Source organism: Carassius gibelio, chromosome A21 (genome assembly GCF_023724105.1).
Source record: "Carassius gibelio isolate Cgi1373 ecotype wild population from Czech Republic chromosome A21, carGib1.2-hapl.c, whole genome shotgun sequence".
Classification (NCBI taxonomy): Eukaryota; Metazoa; Chordata; class Actinopteri; order Cypriniformes; family Cyprinidae; genus Carassius; species Carassius gibelio.
The window spans coordinates 13,775,364-13,799,716 of NC_068391.1; the positions used below are offsets into that span (position 1 = coordinate 13,775,364).

Consider the following 24,353-nt stretch of genomic DNA (forward strand, 5'->3'; position numbering starts at 1 on the left):
AATAGACTTTTTCACTGGAAAATGCATTATTACGGATTATGGACCCGTTTTTTGTCTGATAGCAACAGATTGGGGTTCAAATTATGGGAAACATGTAGGTTTTCATTTTAACAAGACGTTGATTGATGGACTAGACTCCATTAGTTGGATTACTTGTGGATTATTGTCATGCTTTTTGGACTCCCATTCTGACGGCACCCATTCATTGGAGGAGAAAAAACCCATTGGATGAGTTAAGGATTTTTCCTTTAATGTGGATTCAGCACCCCGGACAGCGACTAAAGCACCAGATCTTGATACAGTTTTCCATTGTTGTTTATCACAAAGCATATTATATATTATAGTTTGTAATGGGTGTAATCTTTTTTTTTTTTTTTTTTTTTTTAGCATTTTCTCCTGATAGTGTAATGAAATTACAGGCCTGGTGAAAAACTGGCCAACATGAATATAGCAGGTTTAGTATAGATGTGAAAGGTATTTTAATATGCTCTAAAAGCTAAAAAATAAAAGGACATATGCAGCAGATATAAATAGTGTTAGAGGATGCAAGTCATGCATTTGATTGTGTAAAAAATTCAATTGGTTGAGTCTTTGCTTAACTGGACACAATAACTACTTCACAATTATAAGAGCACTCTCTGAAATGTTTGTTTTTGGTATCTCCCAAAGTCCCATCGTGTCAAACTGTTATAACTAATGTTATTATATAATTACCCAGTTTTGGCATTCATTACAGGATGTACAAACATCATGATGGAAGTAGGTTTTCTTAAAATATGCACAAAATGCAAATAAATAGCTTAAACCCAAAGGAGCCATCATCAGTGTCTCAGTAGAGACACTCTACAACCCTGTTCCCTGCATCAGAAATCCCAGAAGCAAAACAGCGTGCTGATATTAAATCTAAATTGAAGTTCCTGCATGAAGACTGGCACCTTAAAAACAAAGAAGTAGATCAAAGGAATTTTCCTCACATCCAGAATTATCTGGCTACATTAGCAGAGACACTTACAAACAGCAATTATTAATACTGATGGAGGTCTTGATGGTTACATAAGGCTTATCGTATTAATGAACCAATTTGAGATTTGCAGGGCAGAGATTATATTAACATGATTCAACTGACTACAGAGGTGCAAAGGCATTTAAATTATGATACTGTAAAAATTACATTGCATTACATTATTTATAGAATATTAAGTGCACAAATATACATTAAAATATATATATATATATATATATATATACATACCTGAGAAAAGCATACAATTCATATAAATATGGAATAAAAAAAGTGTGCTGTATGGATAGTATAATAAAAAATAAAATATATAAATGTAAAACATATTTACTTTTTAAATTAATACAAACCTACATGGTCACACTTCAGTTTATGCACCAGTACTCACTATTAACTAACTATTAACTATGACTTTTGCTTCAATAAACTCCTAATTTGCTGTTTATTAATAGTTGTTAAGTTTAGGAATGGGGTAGGATTAAGGGATCTCAAATATGGGTTTGCCGACCAAGGCATTAATTACTAATAAGTACAAATAAACAGCCAATATGATGGTAATATGCATGCTAATAAGCAACTAATTAATAGTGAAAAATTCTCTCTAAACTAAAGTGTTACCCTACACATTTAATACATGCTAGTAGACCAATGTTGAATAATGGAAGATGGGAAATATTTGAAATTCATTTGAAATGTTATATAAATCATATAAAGTTCGTTGTTTTTTCCAATTCTGATTTCACTTTTGATTAAATTAGTACAATAGAAACGATACACTTCACCTTCAATTTAAAGCATATATATATGCCTACACTACTATCTGTGGTTTAAACTTCTCCCTGTTATTTCTTGGTAAATACGGTTGGAATTTAGTGTCCTCAAAAAAGCTACAAGTCCCATTAAGTAAAGCCAGGGCCAAGCTTCGTGACTGAGATGAGGTGCTTTTGTTGGAACTCTGTATTTTGCTTTTGCCAAACATTTTGGCATCAACTATTTGAGACAGACGAGAGTGTTCTTTTGGAGAGCTGTGGTTTCCTGCTTGATTTTCCCCCCAGGTCACCTCTTTGTGTCTTATTCAGTAAGAAAAGTGTATTCATTAATTCCTGCCATACTGTTCTTTTCAACCACTTTGAGGATTTCTGTTGTATTGATTTTACTTGGACAGGGGGATGGTGTTCTGTTATCTTCAGGTACACATTTTCTATATGGCCACAGGTTATTAGAAATATTGTAGCTTTTTTCAGCATCAACTTATCTCTGGCTCTCCAGACATTTATTTTGATCATGGCATAAGTCCTACAATGAAGAGAAATTCCTGAATAGCAAAAGGAACACATTTTGCATTCGTTGTACAAGGAAGGGCCTTGACTGGAACTTGCCATATAGCCAAATAACACATAAGCTCTGTTCCATAACCAAAGAAATTTAAGGCATCATAAGCACATGAAATTGCTCCAGACAATAGTCATCTTAATTATGCTGCCTCCTAAGATAAGTCAGTTTAGCCAAATTCTAAGGCAGCATCACATGCAATGATTCCAAAGGACATGTAAATTACTTGATAGTAATTTATTTTTACTTTAATTACATTGAAGTTTTAGTTTACCATAACTGCTCATCAATACTGTGCACTGAGAAAAATTGTAACATTTAAATTATCTAGCTTGATTTACAATATTATTTAGCAACACCGAATCAATCTAAATACAATAATTTACATTAACAAAACTATTTTTTATGGTTAAATCAGGTAAAATGGCTCTTTAAGATAACACTTACATGTTACCACTTTTTTGCAATGTACACACACCTTAACCATATTTCAGAGATAACAGAATTATTAAATTACATGTAATGAGGTACTTAAGTGGGTCCAACAAAAGTAGTTTTGTTCAACTAATTGCATTTAGCATAAATGTAACTATAATACGTTTTTATTTATTTACGGTTGGCATGCAATTAAGTCCCCGAATACATTACATTGAATTCCACTTAAGCAAAGGAAAGGATAAAGACAACAGCTCCAATTTAGACTGTAATCTGTGTTTTGGTACAACGCAGCAAAGCATGAATCGTATTCTTGTGTGTGTGTGTGTGTGTGTGTGTGTGTGTGTTGTTTTAAGTTTGGTGCACATTTCTTACAATGCGTCTCATAATGATTGCACTAATGGATTTGATCACATGAGTGTCTAAATTATGAAAGCAACCTGGTTGAAAGTGGATGAGCTCATAACATTTTAGACCGTTTACACCTGTATTTAGCATTATCCACTTGCAATTAGAATTTAACACCAGGTGATAACAAGGCCTAAGGAGGTGGGTTCCTGTGCAGGCAGAAAGTAGCTGACTACATTTTAGTATATAGTTCTTTAGGCAAACAAATGATCCCCACTGCGTAAAAGCTCAAAATACTCTAAACGGCTGAGGAAAACAGGCAAAAATATCTCATAATAAGACTGCATATCTATAACATGGCTTGACAGAGCTTGCTTACCTCAATAGTGCAGCGATTTGAGAAGGGCATGATATTTTAAGTGGTTCACTTGGCTGAATTTTACAGTGCTAACAATTTGTAAGGGCAGGCGAGCTGTGGACTAGGGGTGAAATATGAAGGCTTTAGTGCTGGGTCCCTGTCTCTGCATTAATAATGGTGGTTGAGCTGCAAGAGAAGGGGAGAAAAAACGCCATTTGGAGGCTTTGGATTCTCACTGAAGTCGGTGATACTAAAGGGATCACACATATAGAACCGGCAGACATAAACACAAGTGCACTGAAAGAACCTCCGATTTAGAACAGAACCGTAAGCCTGCACAAAAAAAAAAAGGTTTAAACGTCCAATTTTCTGGATGTCTTGCACACAGTTATACACACAATTCTTGTGCCACATATGGAGCTCCCTGAACAGATTTACAATCCTTGTGCTTGTAACAAAATTGGACTTCTAAATCTTGGGCCGACATAATTCGCTGCTTCCGGACCTTTCAGAGCAAGAGGATGTACAAATATTCCGACACGCCACATAATGAAAGAAGCAGCAGCAGTGGAAACAAACCACTTTCTGAATTCCGCCTTCAGCAAGAGTGGGATTATTTTCAGTTCGCCAGAAACATTAAGATTAGCTCAAGCTGTGAGTAATGGTTCCAGGCATTAGGGGAAAAGAAATAATGCCAGTGAAACCAAGAGCTCCAACAGGAGAACACACAGCAGTTTACAACTAGACAGCATCAGCCAGACCAGACTTAGAACTGTGGGAACAAATCTAAATCAAGCCTTTAGCAAAAAACGGTATATGTGGCACTAATGATCACTCAATGTATATACCACAGGCATTGCTAATGACATACGATTCAGGCTTAAAAATAGACATTTCAGATTATTTCATGACATCAACCAAAGTGAAAATGGACAAGACTGATTTGAAATGCAAGCTGCAGGAGTATCATTTCCATACAGTCTGTTTTGGTGCAGTATAATTATATAACTAACAAAATTAAAGCCATAATTGATTTCCCTAGTGAGGGCGCATGGCATTTTGTGTGTCATAGTGCAGGTCTATCAAATATGTCCTGCTCTGTTTGTCAAAATGACCATCTGTTAAATTTGCTTAGACGTTAAAAAGATCCAAAAATAAAAATCATGTCATAACTGGAAATGTTCCAGGGATGTTAAAGGTTCTTCATGAAACCATCAATGCAATTAAAGAACCTTTATTTTTAAGAGTGTATGTCATTCCAAAACTGTAGGAGTTTTTTTGTCCTGCATAACACAAGCATTGAATTTTTGTCCATTCAAGTCGATGAGTTCAACATTTTTTTTATTATAATTTTTTTTTTATGTTTTATGAATAGCCTAAACATCGTCTTGTGAGTTCTGCAGAAGAAAGTAAATCATACAGGTGTGGAACAACACGAGAACTGAAAGACAGAATAAATGATGATAGAATTCTCATTTTGGGTTGAACAGTCCTCTGAAGTGGAATATTTAAATAAAAAAGAAGCACACCCCTGTTTAAAAGAGAGGAAAAACACAACACAAACAATGTAAGAGAGAAATAAACCTGCACAATGCAGAGGAAAAATTCTTTTTTTTTCCTGTTTTTTTTTTTTTTTTTAAACATGTCTCAATTCTATGTAGAAGCTCCCCATGGGGTAGTTTTTGATCTGGAAGCTGAGGGCTTCCCTACATTCCACAGCATACTGGTCTATCACATTCTATGTTTATCTGAAACAGGTGGGCTGCCTCTGTAGTGAGAGTAGGAGAGCGTTTCCATGAGAACTGCGCCTGCTAAGTATTCACAGTCAGTATGAAAACTATGTGGCGCTTTACTAGTTACGCGGTGCCAGTACGAAACATTTAAGACGGATTGGTAGCTAAATGCGTAGAGAATAGTAACTCAATTGAACCGTTCTAGTTCAAGAGTAAAGTCAACCTTACCTGCCCTCACAGACAGAAGTGCGTTTAACAGAGGTTCGTTTAGTTAGGTATAGCTCCTGTATAAGCTGTGAAAATGTGTCAAGCAACTTTGCACCTGAAAAAATGATGTATGTTAAAAAAAGCAATGTCTATACATTCTTTAATAAATTTGGGATATCTGAATGCGATCAGTTCCTTTTCATATAATCGTCATTCTGACATTAACCTAAAAACATGGAGGCTGCGTCCTGTTATTCAGTTGTTGCAGTCGAAATAGCTATGTTTGTGTTTATTAAACCTGTCGACCGGTTGGTAACAATAAATAACACTGTATTAGTTGTATTGTAATGTGGAGTGGTGAGTAATTTCATTGTACTTACAAAGACGGTGTGTGGATTCCGGTAGACTCCGACAGTCGCTGTATAGACTTGCTCTTCTGTAGTTCGGTTTAATTCACAGTGAATGAGCTCGGCGCGCGCGGCTCAAGTCTCCACGGAGCAGCGGCGATGCGCGCGAGCTGTACAGCGGTTCCGTTCTTGATTTGACAGTTGCAGCGATGAAAACAACTAACATAAACACGCACAATCCAGTCAAGTTGTGGACTCGAGGCGAGGCGGATTAATGAAACTATATCTTCGCGGCGAGTCACGAGCGTCTTACGTTCAAGATGAGACGCGTCTTAAAACCCGAGTTCGAATAAAAGTGATTGACGAAAGATGTTTGGTGACACCAGCTGCAGCCAATTCACATAATTCCAAACATTAGAAAAAAAAACTAATAAAATACTTGCTTCCAGAAATTGAATTTTAGGGGGTGCTGGAAAAATAGGCGATCTATACAAAAAAGCGGAGACTATGTTGTACATTTGGGGGGAAAGAATAAGAGAAAAGAAAGCGTATTAGGAGAATGATCAGAGCCGCACATGGACGTGTGGCGCCAGAGGGAGTGAATGAGAAGATGTTAACTAGACACTCGCATCATCAGCCTCGCCATGAGGATCGACGAGACGGGCGGAGTATAGCCGACTGGGAAAGGTAATATGGAAATGAACACTTCTGTTTCTTTTTTCGGCCAATGGGATTGTGCAGAAAGCCGAGACTGGATGCGAAAAGTGGCTTTTTTTCAGCAGCAAGGACCGCAGATAGAAAGGAGGGGACATTTTGCTTTACAGGTTTGCTGGAGTGTCGCTAGCAGGCAGAGCGAGCCAATACGGGATGCCAATTCATCAAATTGGCACTGATGTAGCACAGACACATTAGAAATGCTAATTACTTTGGGCTAGTGCGTAAAAACACGTGCACATCAGAAGAGTTCAATAAATGTTGTACCCCCTACGTTGTAGTCGCTGACCCCTCTACTGGTGTCCACTGATTCAACAATCACACTTAGCAAACAATAACTGATCCAGAGGTGCACAGCAACTGACCGAATCTCTTGTCAGGTTAGGAAGGCTGTGTAATAAGAAATTAGCATCTAGTACATTTTCATCAGGTTTCTCCCCTACCAGTTCAGAATGTTTGTATATAAAAATATCTTGATCTATAATACACAGTAGGTTGAAGAATGATCAGGGTGATTTGAAGAACTCCACTCCTGCACTTCTCAGTTTTTACATTACATAAAATCTGGTTACCTGAAGGCAAAGTCCCTATTGGCTGTGAAATTTAATTCTCATGCTAAGAAAAAAAAACAACAACCTTAAACCAGTCTAAACTGGTTTGCTGGTCTTAGCTGGTCTCCATGTTGGCTTACTTTAGAGGGTGTTGGGCACTTGTCAAATTTTAAGTCACCCCTGGACCAGCCTGGTTAGGCTTGGAGACTATCACAAACCAGCAATGGCCAGCAAATCTGGTTTAAAATTGTGTCATCTTAAACCAGCCTAAACTGATTTGCTGGTCTTAGCTGGTTTCTCAGTCTCCATGTTGGCTGATTTTATGGTGTTGGCCACTTTTAAATTTAATGCAATTTATTTCTAAAGCAGATTTAATATCTAACTTTTTAATTTTTAACATAGATATAAATTTGTCTAATGTGGAGGCAGGTCTGATGGGTAATGGCAAGCTGTTCCAAAGCTTGGGGCCAGCTACCGCGAAGGCTCTTTCTCCCCTGCATTGCAGAAGGGATCATGGTATCAACAAGCGATGACCATTCTGGGATCTAAGTGACCTAGAAGGATTGTAGGTAGTGATTCAATCAGAAAGATACCCAAGGGCCGAGTTGTTAAGAGCTTTGTAGACAAATAATAGAATTGTGTTGTCAATTCAATATCAGACAGACAGCCAAGAGCAAGAAGGTTAAAACTGGTGTAGTATGGTTTCATTTGCAAATCAGTTAAAGTCAGCAAATCTGGTTTAAAATAGTTATCTTTAACCAGCCTAAACTGGTTTACTGGACTTAGCTGGTTTCGCCCTTTTGGCTGTTTTTAAAGGGTTTTGAGCTTTTCAACTTTTAAGACACCATAATTGTAATAATAAATTTTGTATGATGTATTTATTCCAGTGCAGTCACAACAGTATAAACAATGTAATAGTATTAATTTATATTACTCTGCTTGCATCCCAAACCTCTGTCCTTCCAGGATTATGTTAATGAGAAAGCTTTATTTAGATAGTTTGCTATCTAAATCTTTTGCCAGCTTTAGTACATTATCCATCTTTCAATTTGCATTCCCAAATTCAGTTGGTAAATTAGCTGGGTTGAATGTTGTGTTTTTACACATTTTTATGTATTTACCAAAATTTCACTAAAACACCCCCAGAATGCTCAATTGGATGTGCACATCTGAGCCAGATGACAGTCATTCACACTGAAAAAAACATTCCAGAGAACTAAAACTGCTCATTCAAAAAAAATTTATTCATGTCATATGTCTTTCACAGAAAGGGCATATTTATCAGGCAAATATTTCTTAATTTTGTACCAGCAAGTATTTGTTAATATACAAAATTAAAATGCACTGCACGTACACAACAGACACAGACAATGTTATAGACTTTATCGCATCTAAAAAAGATTATATATGCAATATGTAACATATGCAGCAAACTACATAGTAATGGGTCCTATTAACCTATATATTTCTGTGTTCTGCAGGCATGAGTCATAAGCAAAGAAATAACCAACACCTTCCAGTGACTCAATAAAGCAGATCTCTCCTGCCATCTACAGTTCAAACTAAGAAATTGCGTATTATGTGCCACGATTCTTGAACAGAAATAACAGCAAAAAAAAAAAAAAAGATACAATATATACATTTATCATTTTCAGTTTTCCTAGCTACGAAATTTAATTTAGGTCAGTATAATAAACAGCATACCGTTCAGAGTAAAGGACAATAATAGATACTCTTCATAATAAATTAATTACAATCATAACTGAACAAAGCATAAACTCTCTGTACAAATTAACCAACTAAATTACACTGTTTTGAATTCCACTCCATGCACACAAAGTTAAACGAAGTATTTCTTTTGTAAATTCTAGAATCCTTACCAGGTCAAGAAAATATGATCATATTACCCAAATTTTACAGTCTCTGCACTGGCTACCTTTGTATCTGTTACAAAATATTATAACTTACCTATAGGGCCTTACCTAACTAGTCTTCTGCCATGCTACAACCCATCACGCTCCCTAAGGTCACAAAACTCTGGACTTTTGATAGTACCTAGGATAGCAAAATCCACTAAAGGATGTAGAGCTTTTTCGCATTTGGCTCCCAAACTTTGGAAAAGCCTTCCTGATAATATTCAGTGATCAGAATCACTCTCTGTTTAAATCTAGATTCAAAACACATCTCTTTCACAAAGCTTTTGAATAATGCATCTCATAATCTTGTACTGCAGTTGTATCTGATCAAATACACATTATTATTCTTCAGCTTGGGTTAAACAAATCAATTTTGCTTGGTTGGAACAGCAGCTACTCTGTCTCTTTTTGTTTCTCTGTTTTTGCCACGAGATGTCACTAGGATTTACACAAGCTCCAGTCTGGACCCAGAACACCTGAGAAGAGATGATGCCAACCCTGAAACAACATACAGAACCACTCAATTTTGCTTTAAGTTTGATTGCATCATATAATAATTGTTGTTTATAGTGTTCATCGTCTGGTTGATTACGTCTTTAATGGAGTTTTTCGTATATTTATGTCATATTATGTACATTTACACTCACCACTGATTAGCTAATACTAAATATATTTTAGAAATTAAATTTTCTGTAAAGCTGCTTTACAACGATTTGTATCGTGAAAAGCGCTATACAAATTAATTTCTGAATTTAATTAAATGAAAATTCTCTCGGCGCGGCGGAGTCCTCGGAGAGCGCTTCCGCGAGACCGGGGCCCGGATGAGGTAAACGGGTCACGCGCGACTGTAAAGGCTCGCGAAAACCTATCGCAACAGAAAAAAAAAACCCTATCGCAACAGTGACGTCACATCAAAGAGCGCCCAAAACACTCTAGCATCCGGCCGTGATTGGCTGAACAAAGAAGCCGACCGTCGTCTGATTGGCCGAGAGCAGAGAACTACTGTAAACGACCGCGGACAACAACAATATCCAAGCCGAAATGAGCTCATACACACTGTAGTGAGAACAGCCGGACTGAGAATTAGGCACACTACTGCTTGCGGCGAGACGACAATCACTTTGACTAAATGTCACGAAAAACGGTATATTTTTTCCATTATCTTTGGCCGACGACGTTTTCAGATGAGCATGACACAATCTTAGAAATATGAAACTTATATAAAGTAGCAATTACAGTTATTGTTGTTGTTTGGGTGTGTCGCATGCCATGAGGCAATCAACATATATTGAGAAGTGGAGAAGCAACTCGTAATCGTATTGAAGATAAGAAGGAATAGCATCTAGTGCGATTGACAACTCCGTTCCGGAGAGACAAACACATTCACATATATTGTCCTGGAATTCGTCCAGATTTACAGGTAACGTTATGCATTTAGGAAAACCAAGTAATGTTAATTTCAATTAAAAACAAAAAAACAACAACAATGTCTTTCAAAAAAAAGTTGACCATGAAATAATAAAAGTATTTGACCATTAATCGTTTTAACACCTTTAAACTACAGTAAGAAATAGCCTACTATTTTCTTTTTACCAGCTCCTACAATGGATAAAACATTGCATGACCATCATCAAGATGATTCCAACACCTTTAATGACAAAAAGAAAGGAAGAGAAGAGACAATCAATACCCTTGGACAACATCAGGATCAAACCTCGCCAAACATTTCTCCTCGAGGTGAGGACTTCAGAACCACACTAGACATTAAACAGGTTACCGTTTCAGGGTGTGTATCATAGATTGGCCTAGATTTAACAGAAGTTTTTGCAGGGCGTGTGCGGGTCTATTCTGAGTCTCAGGTGTATACGGTCAGCCGCTGGCAAGAAGCAGAGCCCCAGGATGGAGCATCATCGGAGGAGAACGGAGGAACGGGAGATGGACTTCCATTCAGAAGTCGTTCTCAATCTGCTCCTGCTGCTCTGTGGAAAGCAAAGAAGTACGGACGGCAGCTGAGGACAATGAGCGATGAATTTGATACATGGCTTGACAAAGGAGTAAGTGTGCTATATGGTACACTGAATATGTTTCCATTTGATAGATTGTGAACTTAACATTAAGTTGTTTTGCTGTTTGTAGGAGGTCAAAAGAGTGAACAGTCAGAGACAGACCTACCGAGGATGGTTCTCGTTCCTCTGGAGTCCCAAAGAAGAGGAGGGCCGAGAATGAAGTAGTCATGCTTTAAGAATGCTTTTCACACCATTATAACAGTTACCAAACAGATGCTCTCAGATGAAGGCTGGTCTGATCACCATCATGGCCTTTTTATAATTGATGTGCTCAAACTAGTGCCAAAACGGTCATCTGAGAGAACGGGAAAAATGCTGTATCACAAATTTACCACTGCAAAAACATGTTTAATTAAAGGTGTTGTCAGTGTTTCTTCAATTTGACAATCTTAAAAGGGACAATCTCCTAAAATGCTACAATTTAATTGACCATTTATCAAAAAGATAATTTTTTTCTGATTAAAAAAAGAAGCTCTGTTTAAAAAACTATTTATTGATATGCATTACGTTCATATTTAACAAGGAAATGTGTTCTATGATGTATTTTATAGATTAATATATAGATGTGCGTTTTTGTTGGTGGAGCGGTTGCTTGCAAAATGTAAATATATTTCAAGGTCTGTGACACCGGATAAAGTTAAGTTGTGAAGTACAGGTTAGTGATGGTAACAATAATAATAATAATACGGGTAAAGTTATTTCAGTTAATTTTTGCTATATCTCAGGTTTGTTGGTATTTTAATGCCAAAATGTTGTGAATAACTAGTAAGCGTGGATAAAATATTTATTGTACATATGTAAGGTTGTCTGTAGTTTCTGTTGGATATTGTTCTTTTTTATTCCATCTGCTGGTCTTTTATGTAAAACAACTGTCAATTTCTGTCAAACTTATGGGGAGGCAAATATGTGCAGATCAGCCTTGCCGATACTTTCATTGCTTTTTTAAGCTCCATGTACAGTATTGTTCAAAATAATAGCAGTACAATGTGACTAACCAGAATAATCAAGGTTTTTAGTATATTTTTTATTGCTACGTGGCAAACAAGTTAACAGTAGGTTCAGTAGATTGTCAGAAAACAAACAAGACCCAGCATTCATGATATGCACGCTCTTAAGGCTGTGCAATTGGGCAATTAGTTGAAAGGGGTGTGTTCAAAAAAATAGCAGTGTCTACCTTTGACTGTACAAACTCAAAACTATTTTGTACAAACATTTTTTTTTTTCTGGGATTTAGCAATCCTGTGAATCACTAAACTAATATTTAGTTGTATGATCACAGTTTTTTAAAACTGCTTGACATCTGTGTGGCATGGAGTCAACCAACTTGTGGCACCTCTCAGCTGTTATTCCACTCCATGATTCTTTAACAACATTCCACAATTCATTCACATTTATTGGTTTTGGCATTTTTGATATCACCCCACAAGTTCTCAATTGGATTAAGGTCTGGAGATTGGGCTGGCCACTCCATAACATTAATTTTGTTGGTTTGGAACCAAGACTTTGCCCGTTTACTAGTGTGTTTTGGGTCATTGTCTTGTTGAAACAACCATTTCAAGGGCATGTCCTCTTCAGCATAGGGCAACATGACCTCTTCAAGTATTTTAACATATGCAAACTGATCCATGATCCCTGGTATGCGATAAATAGGCCCAACACCATAGTAGGAGAAACATGCCCATATCATGATGCTTGCACCTCCATGCTTCACTGTCTTCACTGTGTACTGTGGCTTGAATTCAGAGTTTGGGGGTCGTCTCACAAACTGCCTGTGGCCCTTGGACCCAAAAAGAACAATTTTACTCTCATCAGTCCACAAAATGTTCCTCCATTTCTCTTTAGGCCAGTTGATGTGTTCTTTGGCAAATTGTAACCTCTTCTGCACATGCCTTTTTTTTAACAGAGGGACTTTGCGGGGGATTCTTGAAAATAGATTAGCTTCACACAGACGTCTTCTAACTGTCACAGTACTTACAGGTAACTCCAGACTGTCTTTGATCATCCTGGAGGTGATCATTGGCTGAGCCTTTGCCATTCTGGTTATTCTTCTATCCATTTTGATGGTTGTCTTCCGTTTTCTTCCACGTCTCTCTGGTTTTGCTCTCCATTTTAAGGCATTGGAGATCATTTTAGCTGAACAGCCTATCATTTTTTGCACCTCTTTATAGGTTTTCCCCTCTCTAATCAACTTTTTAATCAAAGTAGGCTGTTCTTCTGAACAATGTCTTGAAAGACCCATTTTCCTCAGCTTTCAAATGCATGTTCAACAAGTGTTGGCTTCATCCTTAAATAGGGGCCACCTGATTCACACCTGTTTCTTCACAAAATTGATGACCTCAGTGATTGAATGCCACACTGCTATTTTTTTGAACACACCCCTTTCAACTAATTCAACTAATTGCCCAATTGCACAGCCTTAAGAGCGTGCATATCATGAATGCTGGGTCTCATTTGTTTTCTGAGAATCTACTGAACCTACTGGTAACTTGTTTGCCACGTAGCAATAAAAAAATATACGAAAAACCTTGATTATTCTGGTTAGTCACATTGTACTGCTATTATTTTGAACAATACTGTACATATTTACACTTGTTAACATAGATTAGGTGATGGATGAACTGTTTAAATAATTTTGAAGCCATCACAAGCTTTTACATTTTTTTATATAATTTTGTGGGGAAAAAATAACAAGATTTTCTGGCTGAATTTAATGGTATGTTATTGGGTCAAAATGTGTGTGATAAAGTACTTTTTAAAATACTGGAGAAATCTAGTTTAAAGCATCTTTGTGTCTGTTCTTATTTTTTTACATTAATTATGAATTCACAAATATTATTTTTTGGTGGGGGACCACATTATACAGTCTGAACCAACCATGCACAGTCATAAAAAGAAAAGTCACTTCATGTAAAAATAGCATTTTTATGTTTTCTAAAACAAGCATCCCGTCATTGACTCTACTTACAGTTATAATGTGCCTTGGGATCTATAAAGAAATGGAAGTCAAATACCTGTGCATTCTCCTGTACTAAGTAACAGCTGCGAGGACCAAGGCAGAATTGAGATTCCTTGCTGCACAGCCCACCTCAAGAGAACCTGGACAGGGGTCCACCACAGCTCCTCGCTATATCCATTACCTCAGGCTTCCTCAGGAGAGCTCCTTTACCTAGTGAAGAGTAGGCCTGAAAGTGAATGCCTGTCTCAGTGCATAAATCTCTCAGTTCCCTCTGTTTTATCTTAGGTGGACACTCGATCTAAAGGACCACTGGGCAACTTCAGAGCAGCTCCCTAAAGTGTTTTGTAGTGTTGTTTGAAACCCCTATTGCCCTGAATTGGCCGCTGGCATAGAACTCCTCTGGGGTGGCGCAGCGTTGTGCAGGATACTCTGAATGATCAGGATCCCCTGGGTCAAGACCCTCCACCCCAGGCCAGTGCACTAATAGAGGTCGATGTATTCACAGTCTAGCTGCTCCAGACTCTTCAGGCAGCCTTCTTTAGCCCTCAAGCTCTTTGAGGACTTGTCCTAGATGTGCCTCATTTCCACAAGCCAAAGGTTCTTTATCCTGCTTGAAGAGCTGAAGTGACACTCTTTAAGCTGCTCATGGTCTTGGAGCTCGTGCTCAAACCCAAAAGTGGCTTCTGCACTTCCGACATCAACATTACTGACGGTAATATAATTTTCATAATACTGCAAACAATTCAGTCCTGAAAAACAGTGTTTTAGACTAAATGATTGGAGAAGTCTACCGTATGTCACCAAAGAGAAGTCAGTTTAATATAAATTATGAGGTAACAAATATAAAAAGATGAGTTGTTCACAATAAGTTCAAAAACATGCATTTAGAAAAATTTATGATTTTTATTTCATGCTGACTTTACAGCCTGATAAGGTTTGTAAATTCTGAGAAGGTAGATTTATTTATTATTTATAATTTTCCTGACCTTGTATCTTTGGCTTGATGATGAATTTAAGATTAAATGTGCTAACCTTTGAAGACCAATAATGCTTTAAGTCATAAATCATGCTAAGATTTGTTAGAGCAATTACTATAAGACACTACAGCTTTATTAGCTGTTTTACATTATAATGACAACAGCTCATACGTAAAGGTTTTATCATCAGAATCTCATAAGAGTGATCAATTAGTTTAGGTATTGCTATGTGTACTAGTAATTTAGCTTTAAGTTAGTTCAAAGTTTATACTCGCGCGTAAAGCAGTTGATCGGAATGTCAGAACGCAGTTCAAACTCAAAAGCGCGCCAAATTGCTACAGGATCCCTCGACATAGAATCCACTGGAGATCCTTCCTGTTTCTGTTCGGGCAACGGACGGCGCGTTTACTGACGCTGTGGTAATATGACTGGTCAGGGACTTGTGTGAATGCTGTGTGTGTGTGTTCGGAGAATATGTGGGTATGGAAGATAGCAGATAATATTTATGCAATGAGGCAAATAAATTTACGACACAGGAAAATTATTAAAAAGCCACCATGTTGCCTTTATTTACAAACAGATATGAGAAACACATACATGGAAATGAGAATTAGTGAGCACTAAAGCAAACTATTAGACACTTGATCAAAGTTATTTGCATTATAAGAGACCACACGTTGCATTTATTACATTCTTACATTTCATACGGCAGTGAATGAAACGCTGTCTGTAAGAAAACATGAAAAGACAACAAGGCTCTCACATCTGCATATTTAATCTGTTGTCACAGGCTAACCTACTCAAACCCAAAGATTCACTTACTACTTTCTGTGCGAAAATCTTTATATGATTTAAATAAAATGATCTTCTGTAAATTTTTATATGGGCCATTTTCAGGAAACTGTGTGTGCTATAAATGTCCAGGACAAAAAACAAACAAAACAACAACAACAACAACAACAAAACTGTCACAAAATAATTAAAATCTTCAATCAGATTACTGGTTAATAAATGACCTGTATGTTAAAAGGATGGTGATCAGTGCAACAATTCTATATTATTTAGTCATTATTTTTTACTTTAAAGCATAACATCAAAGAAACTGTAAAAACAATAAGAATAAAAATAAAAATATAGTCTTTACACAACCCAATTAAATTATAGTGATGAGACAATCATTGATGTTCTGGTGTTCAACAAACATTTAAAAATTAAATTTAAAATGAAAAAAAAGAAAAAAAAAAAGTTTAGAACCTAATTATACCAATATTAAAACCACAGGGACACACTGTGCACATAAATTATACAAATTAAAAATACCCTAATGTCAACAGATGTGTTCGTATTTGTTATTTTGTACTTCTAATTACAACTTTCACTAGCCTAAAATATTGAAACGCTGCGCTGACATTTTCTGGAATATTTCAGAAACCGTAAGGAGTTCATTACCATATTTTGGTATTGGTTTGGACCCACATGATTCTTTAAGTCATCACCAGAAACGCTCAGCAAAAAGCATCCAATGAAATAAGGAATTTAAAGTTATTCTAGATTCACTTAATCTCAGTAAACACTTATAAAGCGTTGTTTATCATTAACTTTAGAAACACTTGTACGAGAAGTTATAAGGCGGTGTCTCAAGTGTTTCAAATGAGGCACGTGGCACAAGAAGGGGGAAGATACAAAAAAAGTATGAAATACAGTTTAAGTGTAAAACCATTCCTCCTCTTGAAAAAGCTGATTAGAGATAACTAGTGTGTCAGTGTGGCTCTACTTAAAGATAGTGAGAAGAAAAAGTAAATCATACTTTAAAAATATTTGACGGACATCATGAAACAACTCCACTTACAATTAGGATCAAGTGTTTCAGGAACAGTGTGACCGTTCTAATAATATCACCAGTGAAAAACTGAAGTCAATCTGGCTCTGCTAGCACAAGAATACATACAATAACGTAATGAACAACCCAGCAATCCTTGTAATACTACTTACCTTCACTTTAACTCACCCATCCTGATGAGCTACACAAAGCTCCTAGAGACATTCAAAACAGAGCATCAAACATTCATTCATCTTGGCCAGGGGTCATTGTGGAACAAAAAGAAGATAAAGTGACTGGAATTTACTGAGGTTTAAATTAATGCCTTTGGCCTTTTATATGAACGGTTCAAGCGGAAAGTGCAGTTTAAATGCAAATCTATTTAGCACTTTACTTTACACATGAGTGTTCAAAGTCAAAGGACGTCCGTATTATACGAATGATAACGTGAGCGAGAGAGACATGAAATTTAAGAGACTCAATTAAAAACGAGTGACATGAAAACGTTCCATCTTAAGTCAGTCGAATTTTTATTCAGGCGGCAAGATGACAGCGACTGGTAGAACAGGAATCTGTTTTCATAGGTTTAAATCAAAACAAGCATGAGTTTCGAAGCTGCTCGAGTGGACAATATGATCAAGAGAGCGGTTTCGGATGAACAGTCGAGAAAAACAGGCTTTTTACAAATGTACAGTTTAAAAACAAGTGTACGCTCACAATAGGCAAACAGCAGTAGTACAAGTAGGACAGGAAACAATGTTGAGTATTCAGTAATATTTTCAATCACAAGCACGTCCATTGAGATGTCAATAAGTCTTTATAATCTTTAAAAACTCTCTCTGAGTTTGCAAATCAGCTATTTGTCTAATACAACGAGATTTCGCAATACAGTGTAGATATTGCACTAATGATTCCGTGTTGTTTTTAATTTATTAGGCGGTTGGTCGGTCGTTTTTCTTCCTTCGACCGCTGGTGCTTTATCCGATGCGGCAGCGGATCCGAAAGTTGAGCGGCTGGTAGATGCGATGTGTTCGGTAAGCCGGTAAGATGTGATTGATTGGTTGATCAGTCAGTTAGCATATAGTTCCGCCCACAACATCCTCTTTACCCATTTCCTCTCTGTTCCTTCCCACTGGTCTCAATTAGATCCAGCATTACTTCTAACAACACCATAGTAAGTTCATTTGCCTAGACCAAGGTAGTCAACAGATGAGAATAAAATAAAAAAAAGCTGTATAAAACTTGTTTATGGAGCCCCTTAGTGAAAATTCTAATTGCTTCCAAATTAACTCTGTCTCATGGAAATGAAAGTGAAAACCGAAAAATTTGAATATTCTTAAATACCAAACAGAAAACAGGTAAACATTCAACACGACAAATTTCTTATTGGGTAGACTACGCATGTTGAAAAACAATAATAAATTGGAGATATATCTCCAAGCATTCTTTTGTATTTCTGAAGTGCATGCCAGAGTAAAATGAACTTAAAATGTACGATTTGATTTAAAGGAGAAGAAAAAAAAAAAGAACAAGCAATTATTTATAGAAAAATAGTTAAACCCGGCAAAAACAATACATCGTAACATGCTATCAAAATTCCTATTTGTGGTTCCTTCATCGGTCAGAGGTAAATTTATTAGTTTAATGAGTACAGTATTAGCTGATTGACCCGTTATCTAAAATAGCTACAACTATCACAGAATAATACAAAACTTCCCCCCAACTCCCTGATGGTAAGCCCCTCTTAGATTATCCAGCTCCTAAAATAAGGGGACGGACAAACTTCAGTGCTTAGTAGCTACGGCTGAAGCCATTGCTGTACTTGTCCTCCAAATAATCATCCTTATCAAAGCCTGAGCCGAGAGAGTAGCGCTGATAGTGGGAGGAAGGAGCGGCTGTAGGGGGAGGGGGTGCAGAGCTAGCGCCGTTGCGGGCGAAACCCCGGGCAAAGCCGGAAGAAGAGGGTGGAGGGGGAGGCGGAGGCAGGAGAGAGCGGCGACCGCCAAGAGGGCTGCGCTCACGGTAGTAGCGAGCAGCCAGAGGAGGCGTGACCGGTCGTGGAGGGGGCGGAATGAACCGGTCGTATGGATTCCGATCGTAAAAACGCGGTGATGGGGCAGCGTACGGGTCGTGGCGAGGGTCCCTCTCATACACATCTCGCTCATAGTAGGCGCGGGGTGGCGGCGGTGGAAGAGGAGGGGGTGGAAGTCGGCCACGGGGTGGATAGTAGTCACGGGGCGGCTGGCGTGGGGGGAGAAAGTGAGGATGGTGGTGTGGGTGAGGTGAATAGTGATGCGGCGGAGGAGGAAAATAGTCCTCCTCTCGGCCGTTTCTGGATGGGTTATTTCGGGAGACGGACACAAATATCTTTTGGCCCTCCAATTTGGAGTTGTTAAGCTTTGAAATGGCCTCCAGAGCCTCGCTTTCCCTCTGCATGTGAACGAATGCATAATTCTTCACAATATCGCACTCCACCACCTTGCCGAACGGCTGGAAGAGCTCCTTGATTTTGCCAGCGGTAACACCTTTGGGAACATTGCCCACGTAGATCTTGGTGGCATTGCGTACCTTGGTGGTGGCGTACTCGACGGTGATGCGGGAGCCATTGACCTCGTGCTTGTGCAAAGCAGAGACCGCCTTCTGCGCCGCCTCTTCCTCATCCATGTGCACAAAGCCATAGTTTTTCAGAATGTCACAGTCGGACACGGCACCATACTTCTCAAACAAAGCGCGGAGCTCGTCTTCGGTGGTCGCTGAAGCTACATTGCCAACAAATATCTTAACCATTTTGGACAGGAATAACGGCAGTGTGTTTTGGGATCAGTCTTTGGTTGATTTGCAAGTGCAAGGAATCGAATGACAAAGTTCCTAAGAAAAAACAACAACAACAGTCAAATAAACAGGCAAAATGTATGCAAATCAACATTGGCAAGAATTTCAAATGCAAAGAACACAGGATAAACCTCAACTTCCCTGCTGCCATCAATCATTTTCCCATTGATATTTAATAATAATGAATGGATAAATCATAGAAATACAAGTCAAGATATGCATTTAATTGATACTGTACTCAAGCTTCACACTGGGGCCTTCATAAACCTGTTGGGGTTTCTGTAACCATTATAAATTATTGGCATTATTGAAAAATGACGGATTTATTAGAATAATTAAATAATTACTACATGGCTGTTCTAGTAGTTTCTGCTAGCAGTTTAGCAACCACGCTACATGTTACCGCTGAGCACCTGACCGCGACTAACCAATCAGAATAAAGTATTTCAGAGCGTGCGTAGTAATGAGGGCTTGATGGTTTTACTTTCAGGCTATAAACCGCGTATAAAATTGTACGTTTTCAAACTAGAATTACAGTCTTTTTCACCTTATGTGGCAAACATTAACTGGGTTGAACGCCCGAGTGTAAAAAGAATGAATCTTTGACCTAATATATTAAAAACTCATCTAAAACTGCATCTCAATCATGCAATGGCTAAAGCTATCGTGCTAACGCAGCCAAACTAAGGATGTAACGTTAACTAAAATATTTTCGTGAGTGAACACCTTACAGCTAAAAAAAAAATACTTTATGCTTAGAAAGGATTCTCGCATTGAAAATAAATATATGCGATTAAATTACGATATTCTCGGTTCACTTGAGGACGACGTTCATTGAAGAGACAACGGAGTGAATACGTTTCCTGCATTACGATCATTCAAACGGTCGTGGCGTACTTCAAATCGACGGATGAAATACCGAAGAAAAATATTTTAAGTCTCTCATAAAGTGTAATCTTCAAAACTTACCTTCAACGCGCAACTATACTGAAGACATGGGTAAGCTTACTGATTCTGGATGATGACGGTGTCAAAGCCTTGTTTGAGGTTTGGGGGAGGGTCACAAACGTGAACAGGCTGAGAGTTAGCGCCTCCTACCGTTTGACCCCAGCCGGTGATTAAAAAGTCCCCTCTAATGTGAACCGGTTCGACCTCTTGAACGGTTCTCTCGAACAGTTTTCTTCAAACAGGCTCAAATGATTCCGTGACTATTACGTTATCGCGTTATCACGTCAACAGGAGGCGGTCTCTTAATTATCTGCGTGTCCAGTAACATTTTGAAGTGTTGTAAAATGTACATATAAAAATATTTGATCTTACACTTAATTTTATTTATAAAATTCCTTGTGAGTAATTCACGGTTCGACCTTCATACTTGAAAATCGGTCAAAACGATTCAATCATTGATTCTGACTCGAAATAAATAATTCGTTCACGAATCGGAAATCACTTACCGCAGATGTGCACGGGACAGAGGTTGCACCCGGTGTCATTTTTTCTTTCCTTCCTTTGATTGTTCAACTTAGTTTACAACAAAATGCCCAATTATTTGAACTAGACATAACTCAATTTACACATCACAATAATTTACAAATGTGGATTAAATCTGCCGCTGGGTTAAGATATATTCTCTTTTCCTAACCTGAAGAATCTCAAAACATTTAGCCAATGGTTGAAATCTCTAAACATTTAGAATAGTATCATAAGCCAATAATAAACTGATAATCACTTTATAATGAATATATAATAAATGTTTAACATATCAGCAATTAATGTACAATTAATGACTTGGCATAACAGTAAAAGTGTTAAATGTTATTAAAAGAACATCACTATGGAAATTGTTACCCTAAACCAAACAAACAAAACTGACAGTTACATTTCTAAGTTTCCAAGTGCTATCAAATGGGAATATTTTATAAAGTAAATAGTTTTATTCAAATTGCATGCTCTTTAAATCAATAAAGAACAACACATTGCTTTTCACGTTGCTTGAAAGTGACACAAAAGAAAATAAAACAATGCACTAACATAAAAAGAATATTGCTCATAAACAACTGAACACAAATCATCCAATGTCTGGTTTATTCATATAATAATATTAATAATTATCTTCTCCAGAGAAAGGCAACGAAACACAGACTCATTCCAGTGCAGCAGATTGGATCCAACCAGCAATTCTTAATTACACTACAATCCACCAATAATTACTTAATTGGCCCTTAATTAGTTTCAGATATATAACTCCTGCAGTAGAGGAAAAAAACAAAAACAACAAAAAACTAATTGTCTGGGCATAGAGTGCTAAGAGGTGATTCACCTCCAGTGCACCAAGGGTTCAAGTCAACACTTCCATTTCAGCTCAAATAAGACACTGTACTGTGATGTAGAAATGGGGCAGAGGTTACGGAATAGCTACCATTTCATTGGCTAGATCAGAACCAATCAGAGCATGATGAGAGGATATGAAAATTCAAATGATGGCTCTAATGAATGTGACTAGCCATTTGGGTTTCGATATTGTGTTGTACATTCAGAGCGTCAACCGCCAATCTCTCCATCTCTGCTCATCACAGCTAACCTGGAATTGGAAGTAAGATCAAGTAATGCTGTTGTTTATCATTGTTTGTGTTCGGGGATGAACAAGGAATAAGGACCAGGATATAGGGGGAGAGTTAGCTGTCCATGACAGTAGCAGGTTTGTGTTTGTAGAAAAAAAATAATTACTGGCAAACAATTCCAGTTCATGAAAACCAACGTCTTCTCACTTTTTCTGAATTAAGGACAATTGTGAGGTCCAAGAAAAACCACAACAATTGAACAAAATGATCACAAATAAAGTTAACAACACCAAGCATTTGAGGGGGTGAGTAAGGAACAGAAAACCCAAACCAATACAGAACACCTCCCCCAAAAAGTACCCCCCTGAAATATGCACAAATGTCCCCCATGTCTTACACCTTTTCCCCCATTACAGCCTCAAGACTCTTCATTGCTGCCGTACAGCTCACAACTCCAATGATTTTCCTTACAGTGCCTCTTCATTCCCAACACATTGTATCCAACCGTTCCTCAAGATCTTTTCCACAGAAACCATCCTCTTTCTCACAGTTTTAGCTCGTTGGCGATCTTCGAGGCGATGTTCTTAAAGGCGATGGAGGTTCCGGAGATCCTCTTGAAGCGCACCCCATTGAGCGAGAGGCGGGGTAGCTTGCACACCTCCATCTCCCATTGGACAAAGTCATCATGCGTGGGGTTACCCGAAACGCAGAGGAGCATGAAGCACTCGCGCAACTCGTAATCGCAGCTGTTGGAGTCCAGAACTTTCCGGATCTCCTTCATCATTTCGTTGGGCTCCATGGAGGAAGTGGTCTTCATGCTCCAGGTGAAGCGGAGGGAGCGTGGTTTGGTGTCCTTGGAGGCCTGGGTGGATGAAGGTGTGCTGGACGCTGGAGAAGAGGAAGAAAAGGAGTCCTTGTTTTCATCACCGGACAGTCCATGGGTACCTTTCTCCATCTTGTCTGCTGTGCTCAACATGGGTCTTCAGTGAAAACGGTGAGAGGAACAAACAGGAAAACATAGGTAAACATGAGGAAGACAAGTAAATGATAACAGACAGAAGAAGCTAGGTTGATTCGAACTAGTTCTTCTGCTTTAACACATTTAAAGTTTGCATCAACATGATTAAATGTTTTTAATCAACACAAAACACCAACATAGGGCTGTGGTGGAAGACTACAATGCAGTTAAAACAACAGCATCCACTAATTGGACATCTGTTAAGTGCTTTTTGGGGGTAAAAACAAAAACAATAAAAAGTATACAAATGAAAATTAGGCTGCATTTTACTCTCACCCGAGGCATCCTATCTTCTTTCAGATTAATCCAGTCAGTGTTATATTAAAATCTTTGATCTTTCATGCTCCATAATTGCAGTCAGTGTGTGTTGCATGCATCTGTCCAAAAGATCTGAAATAAAAAGCTCTGGGGGGTGAACAAAGGACTTTTTGTAGTGAATTGATGCGTTTTTGTAAGAAAAATATCCATATTCAAAACATAATAGTCACTTTAATCTAGCTTGCACCAACAGTTGTACACACAAGTGTTCCCGGGGCGGATGAAGTCCTAGGGTCAACATTGCACATGCGCTGGTGAGTCTCGTGAAAACTGTTTACAGGATCAAAAGATGCAGTTTTATCACTTTAGAAAAGGAAAACCAGTCTCCTTTTGGCGTATATAGAAATTCTCTTACATTCTTCTTTACAAAGCCTTGTTTTGTACTTCTAAATTAGTGACTGTTGTTTTGTTTTGACCTCTTCTCTACATCTCACGTGTATCACTTCTGAGTGGCATATGCGCAAAGCTGACCTCATGTAATTCCCCCAGAACTGCTTCTGTTTACAACAGAGAGCACAAGCTACATTCAAATGATTAAGTTTTGAATATGGACATTTTTCTTACAAAAATGCATCAATTCGCTACTGGAGAACTTTGTTCACCCCCTGGAGCTTTTTTTTTTTTTAATGGAAGGACGCTTTTTATTTCAGGTATTTTGGACTAAAGCAATGCAACACCCACTGACTGCAATTATGGAGCTTGAAAAAAAAAAAAAAAAAATCAAAGACAATTTTTTATATAACTCTGAAAGAATAAAGTCATATACACCTAGGATGCATCGGGGGTGAGTAAAATGCAGCCTCATTTTTATTTTTGGGTGAACTAACCCTTTAACTCTGTTTGT

General features: G+C 37.9%; 4 protein-coding genes and 1 pseudogene across 21 annotated transcripts in view; 1 reads left to right on the top strand and 4 right to left on the bottom strand.

Annotated features, from left to right (window-relative positions):
* slc8a4a (solute carrier family 8 member 4a) overlaps window positions 1–6,417 on the bottom strand; it is a 59,248-nt gene extending 52,831 nt beyond the window's left edge. Inside the window, exon 1 of the mRNA XM_052538080.1 lies at window positions 5,815–6,417. The gene's annotated coding sequence lies outside the window, so the exon portion shown is untranslated. The remainder of the gene's footprint in view (window positions 1–5,814) is intronic.
* Window positions 6,418–9,782: 3,365 nt separating this feature from the next.
* Window positions 9,783–11,980, top strand: LOC127942231 (bcl2-associated agonist of cell death). Of its 2 annotated transcripts, none has more exons than XM_052537922.1 (4): window positions 9,783–10,106; window positions 10,559–10,699; window positions 10,793–11,016; window positions 11,099–11,980. In XM_052537922.1, exons 2-4 carry the CDS (start codon window positions 10,567–10,569, stop codon window positions 11,186–11,188), a joined length of 447 nt encoding a protein of 148 aa, XP_052393882.1. In that variant the 5' UTR covers window positions 9,783–10,106; window positions 10,559–10,566; the 3' UTR covers window positions 11,189–11,980. The 2 variants fall into 2 exon arrangements, with proteins under 2 accessions (XP_052393882.1, XP_052393881.1); XM_052537921.1 differs by having other exon boundaries at window positions 9,791–10,382.
* Window positions 11,981–13,868: 1,888 nt separating this feature from the next.
* On the bottom strand, window positions 13,869–17,005 carry LOC127942312 (uncharacterized; annotated as a pseudogene).
* A 281-nt stretch (window positions 17,006–17,286) lies between these two features.
* On the bottom strand, window positions 17,287–20,740 carry LOC127942230 (RNA-binding protein lark-like). The gene is made up of 2 exons (XM_052537920.1): window positions 20,582–20,740; window positions 17,287–19,648 (listed from the first exon to the last, which is right to left on the bottom strand). The coding sequence occupies exon 2, from the start codon at window positions 19,565–19,567 to the stop codon at window positions 18,572–18,574; it is 996 nt and encodes a 331-aa protein (XP_052393880.1). The 5' UTR covers window positions 19,568–19,648; window positions 20,582–20,740; the 3' UTR covers window positions 17,287–18,571.
* A 930-nt stretch (window positions 20,741–21,670) lies between these two features.
* The window catches only part of LOC127942228 (serine/threonine-protein kinase MARK2), a 29,358-nt gene continuing 26,675 nt past the window's right edge, over window positions 21,671–24,353 (bottom strand). For all 17 annotated transcript variants that reach the window (XM_052537911.1, XM_052537915.1, XM_052537912.1 and 14 more), the window contains one exon: window positions 21,671–23,153. In XM_052537911.1, coding sequence (XP_052393871.1) covers window positions 22,718–23,153 — 436 coding nt within the window. In that variant the 3' untranslated portion in view covers window positions 21,671–22,717. The remainder of the gene's footprint in view (window positions 23,154–24,353) is intronic.

What these genes read in the sequence shown, in the direction of transcription:
- LOC127942231 (XM_052537922.1), top strand. Translation starts at nt 10,567, where the DNA reads ATGGATAAAACATTGCATGACCATCATCAAGATGATTCCAACACCTTT. An exon ending in GCCAAACATTTCTCCTCGAG is followed by an intron (nt 10,700 to 10,792) that starts GTGAGGACTTCA and finishes AAGTTTTTGCAG; the next exon opens with GGCGTGTGCGGGTCTATTCT. An exon ending in ATACATGGCTTGACAAAGGA is followed by an intron (nt 11,017 to 11,098) that starts GTAAGTGTGCTA and finishes TGCTGTTTGTAG; the next exon opens with GAGGTCAAAAGAGTGAACAG.
- LOC127942230 (XM_052537920.1), bottom strand. Translation starts at nt 19,567, where the DNA reads ATGGTTAAGATATTTGTTGGCAATGTAGCTTCAGCGACCACCGAAGAC.